The sequence below is a fragment of the Lineus longissimus genome, chromosome 5 (assembly GCF_910592395.1).
Source record: "Lineus longissimus chromosome 5, tnLinLong1.2, whole genome shotgun sequence".
NCBI classification, from domain to species: domain Eukaryota; kingdom Metazoa; phylum Nemertea; class Pilidiophora; order Heteronemertea; family Lineidae; genus Lineus; species Lineus longissimus.
In genome coordinates, this window is record NC_088312.1 from 2,602,026 (window position 1) to 2,616,167 (window position 14,142).

The 14,142-nt window shown below is 41.8% G+C and overlaps 2 protein-coding genes and 1 non-coding gene across 7 annotated transcripts in view; 2 read left to right on the top strand and 1 right to left on the bottom strand.

Moving 5' to 3' along the window:
• Positions 1-8,209, top strand: part of LOC135488796 (single-minded homolog 2-like) — a 74,634-nt gene extending 66,425 nt beyond the window's left edge. For 4 of the 5 annotated variants that reach the window (XM_064773662.1, XM_064773665.1, XM_064773664.1 and 1 more), the window contains exons 3-10: positions 3,102-3,268; positions 3,405-3,513; positions 3,960-4,045; positions 4,411-4,610; positions 4,893-4,999; positions 5,210-5,357; positions 5,805-7,073; positions 7,531-8,209. In XM_064773662.1, coding sequence (XP_064629732.1) covers positions 3,102-3,268; positions 3,405-3,513; positions 3,960-4,045; positions 4,411-4,610; positions 4,893-4,999; positions 5,210-5,357; positions 5,805-7,073; positions 7,531-7,573 — 2,129 coding nt within the window. In that variant the 3' untranslated portion in view covers positions 7,574-8,209. Of the gene's footprint in view, positions 1-3,101; positions 3,269-3,404; positions 3,514-3,959; positions 4,046-4,410; positions 4,611-4,892; positions 5,000-5,209; positions 5,358-5,804 lie in introns of all 5 variants that reach the window. The other variant, XM_064773666.1, reaches the window with a different exon arrangement.
• Trnag-ucc (transfer RNA glycine (anticodon UCC)) lies at positions 4,153-4,224 on the top strand. The gene has a single exon. It is a non-coding gene; the product is annotated as a tRNA-Gly (tRNA).
• Positions 8,210-11,555: 3,346 nt separating the features above from the next.
• LOC135488825 (thioredoxin-like) lies at positions 11,556-13,984 on the bottom strand. Its single transcript, XM_064773717.1, has 5 exons — positions 13,868-13,984; positions 13,458-13,562; positions 13,163-13,225; positions 12,882-12,944; positions 11,556-12,640 (listed from the first exon to the last, which is right to left on the bottom strand). Exons 1-5 carry the CDS (start codon positions 13,892-13,894, stop codon positions 12,578-12,580), a joined length of 321 nt encoding a protein of 106 aa, XP_064629787.1. The 5' UTR covers positions 13,895-13,984; the 3' UTR covers positions 11,556-12,577.
• Positions 13,985-14,142: the final 158 nt, after the last annotated feature.

The following is a 14,142-nucleotide window of genomic DNA, read 5'->3' on the forward strand; positions in this document are numbered from 1 at the left end:
AGGCCATTCTTACTCTTATCGGAAACATCCATATGGATTGAGTCATGTTGTAGACCCTGTTTGCGAGAGGATGCAATATAAGTTATCAAGACTTCAGTCGTAACACAGGATTTACCTCGAGTCGCAGATAGCACCATGTTAACAAGCTATAAAAACCGTCCTCATAACGATGTCGGCCTTAAAAGCTTTGATGCAAGTCCTAACATAGTGGTTTCAACTCACTGTTTGAGGTAAGCATAAGAATATCGCAATGAGAACTTCGGCCCATGTTTGAAAGGTTTATCATAGCTTTCGTACCTCAAAATACGCCATCTTGAGTAATTTGCATATGGCAGCCTCGGTTTGGGAAATGTAAATATTGGAGAAGTAATAAACTCCGAATTGACACTGGTTGGGTACACAGTACTATTGCAACAACAAACATCACACAGAAATGGATTTTAAAATGCACCGGCTGTGCTGTTCTTTTTGAATAAATTTGAAACAATGTCATGCAGTGGTATTGCACACATTTTTATATCAGTTCAAGTTGAATCGAAATTGTCTTCCTGAAATTGAATGTTTAAGTAATGCTTTCTTATTCGCACTCTTGGTGCTAAGCAAATCTTCAAAGATGAAAGGACCGCGCTGTTGACTAAATTATTGATATTTTGAGTGTGCAATATTTTGAGACCTCTAGCCTGAATGTATAACCTAAAATGAAGGCCATGTGACCATTTTGGTTGAGAGTTGTATGTTCGTCCTTAGAATCTGAAAATTACTCTAGGTTTGATGGTACCCCAAATTGAAGATACTTTAACAGATAAGTATCGAAATCGCTTTGGCTTGAAACCACATGCGTATGAAAATACTAAAATTCTACAAGAACAGTTGTGCTTGACATGTGTTGATATAGAAACTTCCGCCAATTTTGATCAATTTGGGGATCATCCCAAAATAAAGCGAAGTCAAAAGAAACTGGCTTTTTAAAAAAATTTGGTGGGAAGGGAATACATTGATACTTTAGAAGCAGAAAAAAGGCAAAAATCGATGTTAATCTATGATACATGTAGTTGAATTAGGACTTCGTCAGTGTTTAGTATGATACTAGAAGGGAAGATCAAGTCTCCTGATGGCAGGAACTAAGAACGGTAGCTTTTGAATTTTAATTGGTCTTGAGATTTTCCCTCATCGCGGTATGTGAACAGAATTCCAATCCGTTATTTTATACTTTTAATTAGTCTTTCCATGTTTGAAATGGACATGTGGTGATGCAGGGATCAATAGATGCGTGTTTGAACAAACGACTCAGGTTTCAGAATACAAGTATTTAAATAATGATTATTGTTTAAATTTGAAATGTATCTGGATCGAAATCAAAACATATAGACTTTAACTTGCTCTGTCAAATGGAATAGACATGATGATAGTTCGTTTAATTTGTTTAATGATTGGCTACATGTATTTTTTTACCGTCACTATAACTTATTTAAAACATGTGGTGTGTATTCCTCTGCGGTCATCTGTTCCTTGCGAAGATAGAAACCCTGTATGTACTTAACCATACAACATAAAGCCGTTCAAGGAGGAAAATGTAATGAGACGCAAATTCAAAAGAAAATAAAGAGACCCTCCCTTAAAAATGTTCGGCGCAGGTGTGAAATTTTCACTTAAAACATCTTTGACATAGATTTTAACATTCATTTGAAAAGGCAGAAAAAAATTAACTCTTAGATATTACTCGTTCTTCATTTCGCTATTACTGCATTGTGACCGTGTTGTTCGAGTATCCGCCCCTCCTTGCGTTGTCATCGCCCCAGGCTACATTCGTCCTAGCGCCGCTGGTCCAAGGCACGGGAGTCCCCGTAACCGCCTCGGGGTCCGGGGTCGACGACTTGAAAACCTGCAAATCAACGAGCGCTTTTCCTTGGCATGGTACGCGACAACATTGTTTCTAATTTGAGGGGTGTGGTAGCAATTTCTCGCCTGATTTGCGCGGGTTATAAACGCATTGTGATGCACTGTTGGTTCTCTTGGGGTGTAAAGCGAACTTATTGAGTCTGAGACAGTCGCATAGACAGTGGATTAGTTCGATATTGTAATTTTGGTGAATTCTTTTCAAATCTGGTATGTTTTGTATACCAATTCGGCAAAATTTACCAGTTCTTTTGACATCGTTTAAATACTATAGACGCAATTGACGAAGAGTTCTTGCTCAACAAAAGATGAAGCCCGATGCATCAAATTGTGATGAACTTGGACCCATATTAAAAAAGAAATTCACAGACAAATCTTTGAAATACAGGTCTTGTATTTTGCCCCCCCCCCCCCCCCCAGAGTTCCTTGGTGCCCAAAGACGCCATTGGTGATTCAAAGATGCATTTCTAAATCAGAATTGATCGTCGTTGTGCATGCATAATACGATGTCACTTCGTCTCGATTTCCCCTTGCGTGCAAGCCTCATTGGCAAGTCGCAGATTGGCGAAAGATCGCGCCAAACGTGTCAAGAACTGTGTAACACACATGCCAGCTACCTTCACAAAACACTCATGAATTTCATAATTTTCCCATCAATCATAACTTTAGCCACTCTGAAAAACGAAATTTACAAATTCAAAATGGTTTTATTTGAGCAAACAGCGCGGGCGTTTGCCACGTCTAATTTGCAGTGTTATCCACTTGATGTGAAGCGGTCGTGTAAAAACAAACACCGGGTCGCTCTTCATCAAGGCTTGTGCAGATCCAATTGGAGTTCAATTATTATCTTTTCTTGAACCAAGTTTATGATTGGTTACATCATCTTTTTATCTTATTGTCTTAAAATGCATCGAGTTGTGATCGCACTTTTAAATGTTACAAGATGCCAAAACCTGGACATCATCCGAACTAGTCAGATTACGTTGTAAGACAAAAATATGTCATCGCCCCCACCAAGATACCTAATTCGTGCTCTATATATCGGCACTGAATCAGTATATAGACGTACCACAAGTCGCCCGCCTTAAAATTCGGCAGATTACCAGCGTATTCGACAAGCGTCAGCATGACACTGCATGGAGGACTATACTCACATTTGTTTATCAACTTTGCTAATGCTCTTTTCATCTTCTATGTGATTGTAGGTCTGGGTGATGCATGGGGCTACCGTCAACCTCACAAGACACCTTTAGAAAAAGAGCTTGGCTCGCACCTTCTTCAGACTTTAGACGGCTTCATCTTCGTCGTGGCACCGGATGGCAAAATCATGTACATTTCAGAGACAGCTTCGGTGCATCTTGGACTTTCTCAGGTAATTAATGTCTCCTTAGATTTCTAAACATACGTTCCTCTCCCACAGTTTGGTTTATTGCAAGTACCCACGCACGCAAATTTAGATTCTATTCTGATATTGGCAATAGCATTTATGATTACATCTATGATTTCAGGTTGAACTTACTGGCAATAGCATTTATGAATACATCCATCCAGCGGATCATGACGAGATGACCGCTTTACTCACCGTGCATCAGGCGTATCACACACATTTAAGACAAGGTAGGGTTTTATCATGTTATACGTTTTTCACTGAAAGAAAAGCTACGAAAGATAGTGCTATTTGACGTCGTACATTCCCAAAGACGTTCTGTGTGAAAAGAGTTTAACGCTAAATTTAAAATGATCTCCCACACTTCACAAATATCATGAATAATGACATTTAAAATTAGAACCATTTTTTACCAAACTGCTGGACGACTAGTAACTTTTTATATTGCCGGTGTTGCAGCCTAAGATGTCCCCCTGGATAAATGTGTCCGTCGCTATATGGTGGCGGAAGTAGAAGATCCGTTCACTGGCAGCGAGTGGAACGATCACTCTATCACTCTTTTCAGTAATCTTGAATTCATGACAGACACACTTAGCCTTTTTAAGGGCCTCATCATTGGCCTGTGGCATTACATTGGTTTTATATATGCTCTGATATGGTTGTGTTTCTTTTTCAGATATTGAAATCGAGCGTTCCTTTTTCATTCGCATGAAATGTGTCCTCGCGAAACGAAATGCTGGCCTGACGTCTGGTGGTTACAAGGTGAGTTGAAATGTCACATCCAGATAAAGGACAATGTCACCACCGCCATCTGGCAATAGACAGTAGTACTGAACACACCTCTTTTCAGTGTCATTGTTCATCATGAGGCGCTGGTGGTGTAAAGGTTAGCATTGATGCCTTCCAAGCATTAGATCCGGGTTCGATTCCCGGCTAGCGCACTGTTTTGATTTTTTTGTTCTTTGTGTAACGAAAGCCCGAATAGAAAGTAACGTTCCGTTAATGACTTATTTCATCATATCAAATCGATCCAAGGACTTTTTCTCATCATTTCGGTGAATATATTTATATACTCTCTCTAAGGAGTCCAAAGTAATCCTTACAGAGTCCGTTCTCATCTTTTCCAGGTGATTCACTGTAGCGGTTACCTGAAGATCAAGCAGTACACGATGGATGTGGCCCCGTTTGATGGTTGTTACCAGAATGTGGGTCTGGTGGCTGTCGGCCACTCCCTACCTCCAAGTGCCATCACAGAGATAAAGATGTACAGTAATATGTTCATGTTCAGAGCCAGTTTGGACTTGAAGCTTATATTTCTCGATGCCAGGTTCGTAACGTGTTCTTGCAATATTTCCTACCTGAGATCAATAGTAGTAACTTGGGATCGGAGACTGGCCTTCATTTTCTTCATCAAACACTAATCGAGGTCAGGATATATACCCAATGCGAAACTTGCCCCATCTTTTTTCTCAGCGATATCACGGGCTTAGACACGCCCTACAAGCTCATACATGTAGATCAATTCAGTTGTTGTTTATGCTAACACATTGATTCTACAAAACAGAAAAGTGTGTCCTTGTGATAATACAGTCAGATTGTCTTCTTTCAGAGTTGGACAGTTGACGGGTTACGAGCCGCAAGACTTAATAGAGAAGACACTTTACCACTATATACATGCCTGTGATATATTGCATATGAGATATGCACACCATACATGTAAGTCTAAGAAACCAATTCCAAGGGACTTCGCCTTCTTTTTAAAGATTCGACCATTCTGTCAGGTTTTCAAGGTTCAGTTGCAAATTTCTTTTAGTTGCATTTTCTACTCTTCACCCGCTCGGCAAGATGGTTTCATCCAAATCAATTCGTTCCCCATTTTTTCGAAATGACTCGCTGATGGTTAACTATCCTTTTCATGTTTTCTAGTGTTGCTAAAAGGCCAAGTGACAACAAAATATTATCGTTTTCTGTCGAAGGATGGCGGGTGGGTCTGGATGCAAAGTTACGCCACAATCGTCCACAACAGCCGTTCCTCGAGACCTCATTGTATTGTCAGTGTCAATTATGTGCTCAGGTAAGACAAGATGGTAAATTGAGCCTCCACACGTCATCAATGTGGCCACCAGATCATCAGTCTGTGCGTCACAGCAACAGTTCTATTGAATTCCTAAACTCGTTGTCGACCTGTTCGTCGTCGTCCATGTGATCTTCCTCTTCTCCTCCTTTTCCTCCTTGAAAGTACAGATCGTGACGGCTTGGAGGCCCGTACCATACATGGAGTCAACATGGACCACTGCATACATGTACCACGAAAGCGGAATCGAGTGACCTACGAGGCGCAGTCTTGAATCACTACACTGAGATATCCTTGACGAAAGTAGAAATGCACCAATGACGAATAGGGCAATTCGATCTACAGAATCACGATGATTGAGAAGTGCGGTTCTAGTCAATTTTAGCACCTCAAAATAAATGATTCATGCTTCACATCTAACTGATTCCGTTCTTTTCGTCTTTCCAGCGAAGTGGAAGCAAAGGACTTGCAGCTTCAGATCGAACAGACCATGACGAAAGAGGAGTCTCCATTTACATCGAACCAAGACCGATCACGGCTAGGAAAGGTCCGACAGAGTAGGAATAAGGCAGGGAGACGATCTCCGTACACGCAGGTCACCGCGGAGTACAGTCCGGAGTATTCGGAGAGGAACTATGACAGTACGCCAGAGGTTCCAGTGCCTGTTCACCCAGCCGCAGCTGGGGTCATGTACTCTCACCCTCACGAAGGGATAGAACGATATGCAGGGCTGTATCACCCTGCCTATAGTCACCATCCGTCAATTGCAGGGGTTTATAGTGAAAACTCGTGTCTGTATCCGTACCCAGCTCATCAGAGGTTTGGCGGAATGGAGGAACGGACTACTGGCTACAAACCCGCGCACACGTACGACGAAAGGTATTATTTAGGCAGGGATGCAAGCCCTTATCCGGGGTTGTTAGCAGTTCAGGCACAGGGAGACCCATCAAGGTATCCACAGACAGCGACAGCCTATGTGGATTCGTACAGGAACCCTGACACTGGGCAGTCACCTGTCACAAAGACGAATTTTGATTGTGCTCATGGTGCGAACATTGCTCGGTGTACGAGTTGCAATAATAACAATAATACCACCGATACCGGCAAAGTGCATCAGTCTTATCACAGTTACCCAGAGAAAACACTCCAACGGGATGCTGCCATAGAATATGATAAACGGACTGATGTTCACATACAGAGGGACAGAACGAGTAATACTAAGTTCGATAGCCTCGTGGAAGCTACGCAACGGCTAGTCAAGGAAGAGACCTCGGGAGACAGGTCCAAGTCCCAAATCATGAACAATACAGTGAATAATACGCATGTACGTGAGGGTATGACCCGGTCAGTCATCATGCGCAGACAGGGGGCCAATTGTAGTCAGCCAAACAGTCAAACAGACACCCGGCCTCGCGAACCAAACTATAATACTCAGAACTGTATGAAGTCCCCTCAGGTTACCCCCGAACCCAATGGAAATGATAAGATCATGCCAGAGGAGAAGGACAAGAGCTGTGCCCAGAGACTGATGGAATACACCCGAACTGGGACAGAGGGGTACTCAAGTTGTGTCAAGAACGCCTACAACTATATGGCATATGGCGATAGTGTCCCGTACTCAAATAATCTGCATGCGCAGAAAGCGTACCCTTTAGTACCTCAGGCAGGGTACACCAGTGTCATTGTCGATACACAACAATATCACTTGGCTAATGGGTATGTTCACTAGCTGCGTTTATACAGTTTAAAGACCCCAGTTTCATGATGCTGAGGCTTTCTAATGAAATCGTCCATGAATTCATCAATGTGTTTCACATCCTGACAATGTTAGAGAGGGGTAAAGGGTTCTAAGGTTGTGAAGCACATCGATGTTCATGGCCAATTTCAACGACGTCTTTCGCCGAATTAGTTAAACCTGTGAGTAGATGTTCGCTGGGTCTTAAAGACATTGCCGGGAAGTAAGAATGGCAACAGGACTGATGGTGCTTCAAACGGTACGCCCTGGACACCATCAGCAAACAGTCTTCGCTTAGGTGGCCTACGGGTAGGAACGCCTGTTCCCTGACGAAAATACTTTTTATGACGTTGCATAAAAGACAGCATCATGGAGAAGGGGAAGGGTACCATTTGGGGTATATTAACTACTAATATCTGTGCTACTTATTTTTCTTAGACGTGTATTGTATCATTTCCTTCGGCCGGATTCCCGTCCCTAGCAGTTTGTTTGGAAGGGAGCTGACAAAAGGCATCTTTCGCAACCCTTACCAACGACGAGTACGAAGATGTGCATCCTGGCACTAGTTGTTTTCAATATACTCTGCCTCTCGATATTTCCAACGTATACGACATAGGAGAAAAAAGCCTGATCTCAGGATGGAAGATATGTGGTGTCTTCTGCTTTATTGTTTTTGTTGTGCTTCTCTTTTTCGGACGCAGACGATGCGTTCGTATTCCGTGTGCGTAGGAACTTACAAGTATATGTATTATTAAAAGGAATTCCTCAGAAAGCGACGCCCTAAATCCAAAATGGCCACTTTGTCCAGCTAAGCTGGGTCTTCCGTCAACTTCTGCGTACATAATGTATGTATTTTCCCTAAAGCTACTTTTTGTCTGTTTTGCTGTTTCTTTTCGTTCAGGCTCTTCCCTGTGGAACACTGGGGCCGTGGATGTAGATTTGTGGAGTTGGTTCAGCCACACTGTAGCACTGCATTTGCTTCTGATCTGGGAATCCTTGCCTGATGTGGGTGGTTTATTAAGTCAGAGAAATTTCCGTGTTTAATTATATCTGTTAATGTCATTTATTTATAATGAACGTGTCATTCTTAAGATGATGGTGCCTGCAAATAAATTAACAAATACAAGAAATTAATACATGATTTGTGGTTAATAATGATTTATTCCAATCGAAATTTCAATCAGTATTACCTTTGATTTGTACAGTTTGCTGCCTGGGAACCTGTGTCTGGCCTGAAACAAGTCTACTGAGCTCGATGCATGCACCAGTTTCAAGAACGAAACACATGAACGAAACAGGGACCGTTGAATGTTGTATCTGGCCATTTTCCAAGCAGCTCGACTGTCCCCTGACCACACTTTAGTTCCATTACACCAGATAGTCAGATACATGTATGAGTGTGCGTGAAGAGACCAAGAGCATCCAAACATCCTGAGGAAATCGGGGGCTAATGTTCGCTTCTCCGACATCAACAACTTCAGACGACTCCTACTATTTGTCTTCATTTGGTACATTACAAGTATTTGCAGTAGCCTCTTCAATATCACGATGCATACATCGTCTTGCTATAATGCACCTGCACATCAGCAGATCCCTGGTGGACCTGGCAAACTCCGGGACCCGAAGAGAGTAAATGATGGGGTTGGCTGCGGAGTGAAATATGACGAAACTCAGCGTAATTTTCTGAGCTTGTATGAATGCCGGAGATGGACCTTTTAGCGCGATGATCAGAAAAGTAATGCCATTCGTGAACCAGGTAACGACATATGAGACGACGACGATGGCTAAAACACATGTGAGCTTTCCGGGTCTTTTCAGCAGTTTAGTACGTCCCCCTTGTACGGCATCACCGGGCAGAACTTGCATCCTGTTCTTCAGAAATAACCGAACCCCAACACAGTAGAGAGTCGTCACAAAGAGACCTACGCCCATATGCAGAACCACCTGAATCATTACGTATGTTGGGATGTAATGATTTTGGACAATGCACTCCACATTTGGGCGCCATGGAAGACGAAAAAAGGGAAGTTGTAATAAGAACGCGAATATGATGGTGAACGCCCAGGCCAATGTTAGGATCAGTGCTGTGGAAAAGAAGGTCAATCGTCGGTGTTTTAATGGCAAGACCATCATGGTGAACCGGTCGGCGGTGATGAGGCACACACCCACCACGACAGCCGTCATCCCGATCAATGTCAAGACAAACTTGGCAATGCAAAGTACTTCACTTATAGCTGTGTTTGTCAGCATGTGGACGACATCTACAACGGTTGCGACGCCGACAAAAACGTCACCTGCCGCGAGATTTAGAATGAACATCCACGACGGTTTATTCTGTTTGGCTCGTGTTATAATAGTCAAGATGACCAGTCCATTACCCAACAACACCAAAGAAGCCAGAACGATATAGACGGTACCTGTGATGAATCTCGGCCTATCGGTTGAAGCCGCGTCATCGAAATCCGTGGTGTTTTCCGTAGAAAGAAGAAGGGGTGTATGGGTCATGGTGGACTTGTGAAAGCTACTTTTCACAGCAATCCTTATATCAAGACGTCAAACTGACACTGTCATCTTTCAGGTAATAAATCCGTTAATATAGTGTCGCCGCCCTCTCCATCAGAGTATGTGCTGTGAATACATCGTATAAGTATACTTTAAAACCAGGTTTAGTTGCAGCTTACCTTACCCTTCGCGCTCCAAGCTGGGTGTTTGTCTCCATAAATGATCGCACATTCGACTTTTTGTTCGGCTGAAGTCAAACCAATTAAAGGGTCAATGCCGAAACAGCAAATTTTCGGCAACGAATATTGTATCAACGAATGTTTTGCTCCGCAGCAGCAGAGAGACTATAATAGCGTCCACACATGTAGCATCCAGGCTTTATTCCTTGGACACTTCCTCGAACTGTAATATCTAATAATGGAGACGTTGATCCGATGGTCAGCTAGGTTGCGAATGATGGTCCGCAGCAGGAATAGTTCAGCGTCAACGAACGTAGTGGTCCGCAGCAGGAATCCTATTGCGTGAAATACTGTTAGTGGTCAACATCCACTTCCAGTGAAAATACCTCCGCGAACTTAGGCGAAAGTATGTCTACCTAACTTGGTGATGGTATTTCTACCTTACTTAGGTGAAAGTATTTCTACCTAGTAACTTAGGTGAAAGTCTTTCCAGCGGATTTGAGAAGTCAGTTTTTTTCGCTTTTCTCTTTTCCTGATAACAACCGAATGATATTCATTACCCACCGTAAGGAATGCTACCGCGTGAAATGCTAATATCGATTTGTCCTAGAAAGCGTGTTGACTGACAGAATGGTATCATCTACAGCATCAAGTCCTCTGGTGCTCACACAATCAGTGAGTTCATGAGTTCTCTTGCAGGGCTGGGATGAACACAATGGATGGACTACTGAGTGAACTACTGATCAAATAACTGTTACATGCTACTTATGTTACAGTTGCCATGACAATTATATATACATGTACGTATATACCCAAAATTGGTTTCGGACACATTTGACCGATCAACAAGTTGCTAATTGGCCGCGAAAATGAAATGTTAGGTAAGAGAATTATCAAGTAATGGGATTCTCATCAGGTTACATGTACCCGAGAGACACCAAAAGCAAATATTTTATATCATTAAAATGATTTCCTATTCCTATACAAGATCCTGTTTTGCTACGCGGACTTAGAAGGTGTCGATGTGATGTAAGACCATTCTTCTTTCTGTCGTATCTCATTAATTGAGGGGGTGAGGGAGAGCCTAATATAGTAAATCTTCTGGAAAAAACACGATTTCAAGATAGCCCGCTTCACTTTACCCCGTAGGCAGACGATCGACCAAATCCTTCCCCAGATGTTTTGGGTAACGAATGGGCTGCCCTGGGAGTTGCGGTCACATACATGTCCGCAATCGAGAGGTTCCATTGCATGTTGCCTCTAGCAACCATCCAGAGCTGCTGTTACGGATAGTGCACCAGGTGCCAATGACATAATGCGCTCATCGTCATTCATCCCTTTGAGCAGGATAACAAGATGGGAAACAACACGACGGGGTTATGAACAATATGATTTCACCGATATATTCAGAAATGTTTCCCAGTTCGAGCCTAAATTAAGTGAAGACGCCCTCGCCTTTACTCCGTGCTAATATTGATTCCCCGCTACCAGTTTGACACGTATTATTAGTAGCAGCAGAGAGGGGCAAGGCGCTGCCAGGTGTATGTCCTCCAAACTGCTTGGAGAATAGAAACAGTTCACATTGGGTGATATGAATAAAGACTAGCAAATGCTTTTATCTAAAACTCCATGTACATTTACACTAGACCTTTCTGTACAAAATTGAAGTAAAAGCATTTGCTAGACTTTATTCATATCAGCCATTGTGTGAACTCGACACCGCTGTTTAGAGTTCAGGTAGAGTGAATTTTTTTTTTAAAAACAAAGAAAACAGACACAGAATTCTCATCAGATTTTTTATTGGTAGTCTTCTGCATTACACCAAGGACTTACTAAGTGGAAGAATGGGAAATGTACAGTCTAGTCGAACGCAGCAACAATGTCTATTGTAAAAATGACATCTCTCAATTGGCAGTGTGGGCTCAACACGACACCTGTATGCTGATGAAAACGACAACTGAAACCAATCTGCAGAGATAGCTTCATAATAATTTCCATCCATCACAAATCAGAGTTCTGAGGACCAAGTCCCAACCAGAAAGCTGGACAAAGTCACAACCAGAAAGCTGGACAAAGTCACAACCAGAAAGCTGGACAAAGTCACAACCAGAAAGTCAGACAAAACTAGGGTTTTTTTTAATTGTGATTGTAGGCCAACAGAATGCTAACATTTAAAACATAAATGACATTCATGAAAGTGGCAGTGCAATCAATTCAGTGTCCATTAGTTTATTTCAATGATTGTGCTGTGCATCCATAAACTTGACAACAATGGCAATGCATCGATCATTCAAGGAATCGATTCAATCAGATTTTTTTTAAATTCCAATTAACTGGCATCTATTTGCTCTTGGTCCAGGAGTACATTAGGCATTGCCCAATTCATACGCTTATTGAGATAGCACGGACATAGTAAATATTGTAGCTTTTGTCATGCTGCTGGAAACTAAGTTGGTCAGAGCTGCAAGTAAAATAATCAATAACACAGTAGCAGCAGTACCAATACAATACATACATGCAGTCCAAGCAACTATGTGTTGTCAAGCAAGCATGGCCCTGCCAACAAAAACATAGACCTTTTTTATCAAAAATGGTAACATATTTTATACTGGTGATTAACCTACATGTTTCATTCTAAATCTCTAAGTAACATAAAATCCAATACAAAAACAAGTATCAACATAGATTTCAAATAGATTGGTGTAGTAGTTGAATTGAATAATCAAATATGTGTGTACTACATAATCAATTCACCATGCCCATGATCACAAAATGTGCTACAGCATAGACAACACTGGAGTTGATTACTTGTGAGAGTCGATCTTTTCTTTGAGTTTTGCTTCACTGGCTCCAACAACATCACCGACCTGTAAAAGAGAAGAACCGGTAGAAGTAGTTTCTACAACCAGATACCCATACTGGGAAACAATTCCATTACAAGGACAGAGACACATAACTTCGTTTTTCCATAACAACCATAGCTTGTTTGAATGATTTGTTTGAATGATTTGTTAGATTCCTTCTTTGCAGACCTGCTCCTGCTCAGAAAAACACAAAACAGGCTTAACCTATTTATGCTTTAGCTTGATACATGTAGTTCCTACTTACTTTGTCTCCATTCTTGAACAAAAGAAATGTTGGCATAGCCGAGATGTCATATTTTTCAGCAGTCTGAAAGAAAATTGGTAAAAATAGCAACAGGTTCTTCACCACCACATAATGCAGTATCCACATTGCAGCACGGATCAGATTTCCAAGATTAGCAAAGCATGTTAATTGTACAACTCATATCAGTATACTTAAGTTAAAGCCTTATATAGTGGTGCTACCCGTCATATAATGCATCAGTGTTTTTTCTCCCACCAATCCCTTTGACAAGACCTACTTACCTCGCCATTATCATCCACATCCACTTTTAAGAACACGACATCTTTCATCTCATCGCTCCATTCCTGAAGTGTAAATGCAACTTTTTAGAAACAAAACGATACATTGAAAAAGATACATTGTGAAGAGCCTTACTGGAAACCTTGACACTAACAGTAACAGCCAACAGGTAGTGGTTCATTTGTTTAAATCCAAAGAACTAATGCCGGGAATTGGTAATGGTCTGTTTCCAAACTATTTTCTTTCTTTCCACCTTGACCATACAAAAATGTACCCTGAACAATAGGGCCTACGTACCTGTATTTTGGGGGCAATCTTTTTGCAAGGCCCACACCATACGGCGTAGAAGTCAACTACAACCAACTTCTCACCAGCAGCAGTAAGGGCCGTCTCAAAATCCGCCTGGAAACAAAAAATACAGCTAAAATGTGCTACTCATCTCTATCAGATGGACTTGATCGGAATATGGACATTAACTCAACAGGTTGGCAACACACAAGCCATTCTGGACACATCCATCTGAATATGACCATATCATTCATGGCCTATACACCGTGCACGATGTACAGCGAAGATACACATGACACAGCACAAAAAAAAATCACATTTGCGAGCAATGATTCGGCATTATTGCATGGCCTAATGTGAGATCAAAATTCAATACATGCTACAAAATAGCTTCATTACGATCAATGTATCATACTTACCAGAGTTTCTATCAGTGTGACCGGCATATTGATGAGTTTTTCAACGGTTTATTGAAGGAATGGATCAAACTTCCGATATGGTTCAAAACGCCGACTAGTTCCACATTTGACCGTCAGGAGTGATAGTACGTACAGTTCTACAAATTATTTGGAAGGGAAACTGTCACTTCGTAAGGCGGGAAATGTGAATGCGCCGGTATGCGCGCGCACTTCCAGGTCCACGCGGTTTCATTGGTTTACATCACGGTTCACAATAATGGGGATTTTTTACACCT

Coding starts and splice junctions, on each gene's coding strand:
- LOC135488825 (XM_064773717.1), bottom strand. CDS start 13,894: ATGCCGGTCACACTGATAGAAACTCTG. Junction 13,563..13,867: donor TCACACTGATAGAAACTCTG/GTAAGTATGATA, acceptor TTTTGTTTCCAG/GCGGATTTTGAGACGGCCCT. Junction 13,226..13,457: donor AGATTGCCCCCAAAATACAG/GTACGTAGGCCC, acceptor TTTACACTTCAG/GAATGGAGCGATGAGATGAA.